The sequence below is a fragment of the Priapulus caudatus genome, unplaced genomic scaffold (assembly GCF_000485595.1).
Source record: "Priapulus caudatus unplaced genomic scaffold, Priapulus_caudatus-5.0.1 Scaffold397, whole genome shotgun sequence".
NCBI classification, from domain to species: Eukaryota; Metazoa; Priapulida; class Priapulimorpha; order Priapulimorphida; family Priapulidae; genus Priapulus; species Priapulus caudatus.
The window spans coordinates 243,069-249,537 of NW_014577458.1; the positions used below are offsets into that span (position 1 = coordinate 243,069).

Genomic DNA, 6,469 nt, shown 5'->3' on the forward strand with positions numbered 1-6,469 from the left:
CTGACTCGCCGCTCACTGGTGGCTGCTGCTGACTCGCCACTCGCTGACTCGACGCGCTATCGATCGCGCGGTGGCTACACACACACACGCGAGCGATTGCATGACCTCCGTTTGCGCGGAGGTAATAATAATAATAATCATAATCATAATAATAATCATAATCATAATAATTTCCATTATCATCATCATTAGTAGTAGTTTATACAGTATATCGTAAGACATCGAACATGAATGTACGTAATTTAATAATCAATTTTATAATTATAATCATAATAATAATCATAATCATCATAATTTCCATTATCATCATCATTAGTAGTAGTTTATACAGTATATCGTAAGACATCGAACATGAATGTACGTAATTGCATCATTTTAATGCATCTCGCTAACATTCATTAAAATGTTGTGCCAGGTTATACATCAGACTTCACAACTTTACAGGCTAAAGCACGATAAAGCTGTTCCTACACAATTATTACCGCCAAGGTCTACGGCACTGGTATGTAAAGGTCTTTGATGAAATCTATCGAGATCCGAATCTGTGTAGCTACAATCACACGCATGAGTTATGCACGCACATGATATAGTGCCTCAATGGGAATTAAGCAACGTGAATGAAACGAAAGAGCAAGAGGAATGTTCCGTTACATCCTGCGTGTGATGAGCAAGAGTACCGCCTGTGTGGAAATGATATTTCTCGAATTATTCGAGTTTAAATTTCGGTGAATTATAATAAATTAAATTTTTTTTTTTTCTGTAATTAAAAAAAAGAAGTTTAATTGTTGTAATAATTTTAACAATAATTTAAGTATTTCTAAATCAGTAATAAAGTAATATAATAATAATTACCATAGAATAATTCATAATAATATTTATAATAGAATATATTTTAAAGCGATTGTTGCGAGAATTTTCCAGTGTTTTCACCACTTTCATGACACCTACCGTTATTGCTTGAGTAACAGCAATTGTCTAGAGTAACAATAAAATGTCTTAGAACCTTCGTATTTACCAAAAACTGCCAGCTTCGAACTAGTTTCGTAAACATTCGTTTTCTGTTATCTTGAACTAGGCGGAAGTGTGGATTAGCTTGTGGCGCCACCGCTTATCTGCCATAGACAAAGCATGACTCTCTCAAATCATGCACTTGTTTTCAATTAATCACCGACACAAATACAAGTTTACCAATTCTGCCATTAGGCATTGTCGCGACACGATAAAATGCATTGCTGTTACGATGTGTTCATATCCAAATTTCTATGCTATAACTGCATAAAATCGTAGTATTTTTAATGTTGGTGTAATCAGTGATATTTTCGCTGTCAGGTGAGACTATATACAGCTATATTTAGTTTTTCTGAGCACAAATCTCGCAATAATCATTTTATTAATGATAGCATCATTAATAGTATTAATAATAATAATAACAGAGGTAATGTTTACACCATGACAAGTATAATATATAGCGACATAATTACAACGTGTATATAACTAAAACTGACTTTGTTTACACGATACTGCAAAACTTCAATTTAAAGAAGTAATACTCTAGGGATTATTCGCACACACGGCTTTACTACTAATCCTCTATATTTGCTTTTGGGGCAAACAACATTTTCTTCATCATAATCGCGTGGTAAATTCCACTCCCCACCCCACCCCCGCGCGCTTCCTCCCCCTTCCCCCGCCACCTACACGGGTCTGCCATGAATCAATATATTCTCGTACACGAGGTAATTGAGCTAGAATCGAGCAAGCACTCAATCCATCGTTTACGATAAACATCAGCCGGGAGCTATTGCGATAATCCATCTATCTATCTCACTCTTCCTCTCTCTCTCTCTCTCTCTCTCTCTCTCTCTCTCTCAGAGGAACGAGAGAGAGAGAGAGAGAGAGAGAACAGAAGAAAGAGGCAGAAAGAAAGAGAGAGAACGCGCGCTTAAGAGAGCATGCAGAGATAGTAGGCATAAGTGTCTGCGTGATTCGTTGGCGGGTGTAAAAGGTCAGCTGTCTGTAATGTGCTGGTATAGTCACGCTCGCTGTTCCCTGACGACACCGACATCGTTCTCAAGGTGTCCTTCAGCGACATGATGATAAAACTCGTCGCTACATCGCGTCGCGTCTCCCGCGCTATACGACTCACTTCTTGTTGGTGTACGTCGCATTATAGGCGCACGCGTACCAGCACATACAGTCAAACCTCTGATAGCGGCCACCTGTGTAGAACGGTCACATGTCCGTAAAGGCCACTTTTGGCGTATCCCTTGAGTGGCGGCGATACAATGAGAATACCTTCATAGAACGGCCATGCGCGCATAAATGCTACTTTTGCCGTTTATATACTGTCGGCGTTATATACAGCTTCGACTGCATTCACACATAGTAATCACAATAAATATCGATAAAGATCTCACACTAATCTTCGATGCACAACGAGGCCCAGCGAGGGCAAAAATTATTCACATATAGCAATCGATTCACGTGCCAGCGTTTTCATCTATAGACTACAACACAAGTATATAATTATATACGCTCGCCCGCGGTAGACGTGAGCAGCATTGATTTACACATTAGGAATCCCCTTGGCACAGCAGTTAGACGAACCGCGGTATATTCCTGCCTGAGATACAAAAAGGGGCTCTGATCCCTTTATATTAGCGCACCGTCACGGTGAATGACTACGAAATCTAGATGCTGTAAGATCTATACTTTGCGCATCGAGGCGCCGCGTCCCAGCAACACAAGAATAATACCGAACTTGTCAGCTTTTAAATATTTATAACGATTTCCATTTACAACAGTATAGACGCGTGGATGCCTATATTGGCGCCGGGTGTGAGTTGGTTTGGCTCTCTGTTACGATTTTAGGATCGCAGGCTTCACTTTAGTTATCAGTGAATCGAATTAGTTTACTAAATGGAGAAGCCACAGCAGATCGTAAAATAGAGAATGCCAAAACACATAGAAGCCGTATACAGCGAGAAGGGATATACCAGGTTCTTGTGTGTGTGTGTGTGTGTGTGTGTGTGTGTGTGTGTGTGTGTGTGTGTGTGTGTGTGTGTGTGTGTGTGTGTGTGTGTGTGTGTGATCAGAGCCATGCTATATCTCTCCTTTCACGCGTCATACACGCATATACACATCACATTCCTTCACATTCCTTCACATTTCCTTCACATTTCACTTATCGTCTGCTCAAATCATCACTTTACAACGACTAAACGGCGAATTTCTGCCGCACGCTTTTTTTCTCCGCCACGATACGACTATCTATACATCGTCGCGCAAATTTTATAGTACAGCCATAAACGGCTATTGCTAACACCCTCGCCTTCACGAGCTCGCTTCACTTCATTCGCCCGTCTATCGACGTTTGCTTGCAAGCCTATACCCGTACACAGAGTACCGATTATTCCTGTGAGTTGTCCCCGTTGCGACGCTGCACACCGTAGTCCTCATCAGGCGGCTTCGGGAGAGTTCGGGAAGAATCGGGAAGGTGGCAATCGACAAAGCGGTTGGCCGCCGCACGATCGCATTACTGTTATCTTCATCTCTTCCTTCTCTTCTTCCTCGTCTTCGTCCTCCCCCTCCCCCTTCTCCCCCTCCTCCTTCTCCTCCTCCTACTCCTACTCCTCCTCTGCTCTCCGCAGTCAACATCGAGTGGCTCTCTCACTCTCTCGACGCGCGAGAGTCCCTCTTACCGGTTTCTTCCTTTTATTGAGCAGATTTAGGGGGTCGTCGTCGCCGGAGTAAACTTCCGGTCAGACGGGGTCACCCCCACGTTGACCTTCCGGTCAGACGGGGTTACCCTCACGTTGACCTTCCGGTCAGACAGGGTTACCCCACGTTGACCTTGCGGTCAGACGGGATCGCCCCTGGTTTGACCTTGCGGTCAGACGGAATCGCCCCTGGCTTGACCTTGCGGTCAGCCGGTATCGTCCCTGGTTTGACTTTGCGGTCAGACGGGATCGCCGCTCGACTGACCCTCCGGTGCGTGAATGATTCTGAAGAAGGCGGGGTGCATTCGTCGTCATTTCATCAGATCGTTGATGATCGTCGGCGAATAGTTGTTGAGGCGATCCTTGCGGCTGCCGTTGACGAGCGTCTTGTTCAGCTTTGCGTCGTTCAGGCAGTAGGCGTTCAGCTCTACCATGTATTCGGACAGTTCGATGTTGTCCTCAAAAGGGTCGTCGTCGGACGGGGTTCGGAGTTCGTTGTGATTGAGCCGATCGGGAGGCTGCACGGGCGATGGAGAGCGGCTACGCAGCGGGAGGCCTGCGACGAGCTTCGCTCGGGTGTGGTTGTCCATCTTCTCTGAGGCTCCGCGAGGTCGCAGCGGCGCGCGCGAGTCGGGCGAGGCGCTGTTGGCTCCCTGCGGACACTCCATCTGCGTGCCGGAGGTGTCCGAGTGCACCTGCTTGCTCGTAAATTTATACGAGCCATTGAAATGTGCGAGAAAGGGGCTGCGCTGTTTCTTTGGGGGACGAAAACAGCGAAAAAGCGTCGTCTTGAAGGCGCCGCGAAACTTGAGCGACATGACGTTGTAGAGTATCGGGTTGATGGTGGCGCTCGTGTAGTAGAGCACACCGGACACATAGGTGATGATGTGGAAGATGCCGACCAGCTTCTCGTTCCAGTCCTGCACGTAGACGACCATGAGACGCTGAGACTGGTTCGGCGCGTAGCAGATGAAGAACGCGATCACCACGGCAACTGCAACGAGAAAATAAAAACAAGATGGCGACGTGTGTGTGTGAACGTTCGAATTTGAGCATTAATTTCGATGATGGAAAGCGATGTAATGCATTGTACACACTCTTCATTAGATTTCGTCAGTAGGGATCGCATTTCAGTGTTATTATATCTCAAGCTTCAAGGTCGCTTTACCCGTTGACTATTTCACTTGGTGGACACGCGACTACCTATTTTAACTGTAATGTTTCTCAAGAAAACGTTATTGATTCGTCTATCCATGGATTTATCGGCAAGGTCATGGATGGTAAATTGTTAGGTATCAAATTGTACTCTACCGCTGGTCAGCATTGAGCAAATCGCAGCTCGCTCACTTATAGTACTTTCCCACTAACTATAATTCGGCGATCTCACCGCGTGGAGCGTATTTAGTAAATGATGCAGCTCGCTCGGCATGAATGGAAATTCGAGGTGTACTCGTCGGCAAGTACGAATTACTGCGACAGGTCGCGTTGCGGTGCTCTTGCGAGTGGGATGCGCCCACATCGTTGCCGATATGAAAGATGGATGAGTAAGTCGAGTTTGGTGCGCATGCGCGTGCCCCCGCGTGGTAAAACAATTAATTACGCAACCGCGAAATTGCCTTTGCTTCTCTAATTTTTGCACGAGCTCCGTCGTCCGTAGCTCTACCCGTATAGCGTTTCGCACCACAACAAAGTTCCTCCTTTCCCCTCTCTCCTCTCTCCTTTCTCCCCCTCCTCTCTCCTCTCCCCTCTCTCCTCTCCCCTCTCTCCTCTCTTGCTTCTCTCCTCTCTCTTCTCTCCTCTCTTCTCCTTCCTCTCTGCTGCAGAGCGAAGACCTACACACTCTTCGTTGCTCCTTATTACTCCCCTTTACGGATAGAACTATAGGTTTTGCGACGCGTTCGTGGTTAGGTTATAAGGTTAGATAAACGTATAGGTGATATATAGTGGCTGACGTGTAGATGTTGAACGGGCGTAAGGTTACTAACGGCGTTACATGCGCGTCCGTGCAAGACGAAGGATGTGCGTGCACTCGTACGTCACCCGGTCCACTAATTAGATTCGCGTTAATTATCAGAATGAATTAGTTCCGAGGAGAACAGACACAGCGATGCACGCACGCACGCACTCTCACACAATCGTGCGCGCACCCACGCGTTCAGGCAAGCTCCCATATATATTGTTCTAACAATAACCCAAACTTACCCCGGTACTTCCAATACATTGTGGTTTAACAATAAAGTTATTATAATAGTAGGGATATGGAATGTTTTGAGAGGCGAGAGAGAAGCATAAGGAGGAATCGAAAGATGGAGAAGAAATGGATAGCGAAGAATAGAGAGTGGCACGCACACACGCAGACACAGTCGTGAGTGCATGCACGCACGCAGGCACGCTCCCATATGTATGTTTTGAGGGGCGAGAGAGAAGCATAAGGAGGAATCGAAAGATGGAGAAGAAATGGATAGCGAAGAATAGAGAGTGGCACGCACACACGCAGACACAGTCGTGAGTGCATGCACGCACGCAGGCACGCTCCCATATGTATGTTTTGAGGGGCGAGAGAGAAGCATAAGGAGGAATCGAAAGATGGAGAAGAAATGGATAGCGAAGAATAGAGAGTGGCACGCACACACGCAGACACAGTCGTGAGTGCATGCACGCACGCAGGCACGCTCCCATATGTATGTTTTGAGGGGCGAGAGAGAAGCATACAGAGAAAGCAAAGGCAAGACGGGGAGGAAACAACTAAC

At 46.0% G+C, this 6,469-nt stretch overlaps 1 protein-coding gene across 1 annotated transcript; it reads right to left on the bottom strand.

Moving 5' to 3' along the window:
• Positions 1 to 4,030: 4,030 nt before the first annotated feature.
• LOC106809934 (G-protein coupled receptor 39-like) lies at positions 4,031 to 5,940 on the bottom strand. The gene is made up of 2 exons (XM_014813173.1): positions 5,922 to 5,940; positions 4,031 to 4,713 (listed from the first exon to the last, which is right to left on the bottom strand). The coding sequence occupies exons 1-2, from the start codon at positions 5,938 to 5,940 to the stop codon at positions 4,031 to 4,033; spliced, it is 702 nt and encodes a 233-aa protein (XP_014668659.1).
• Between the last annotated feature and the right edge of the window lie 529 nt (positions 5,941 to 6,469).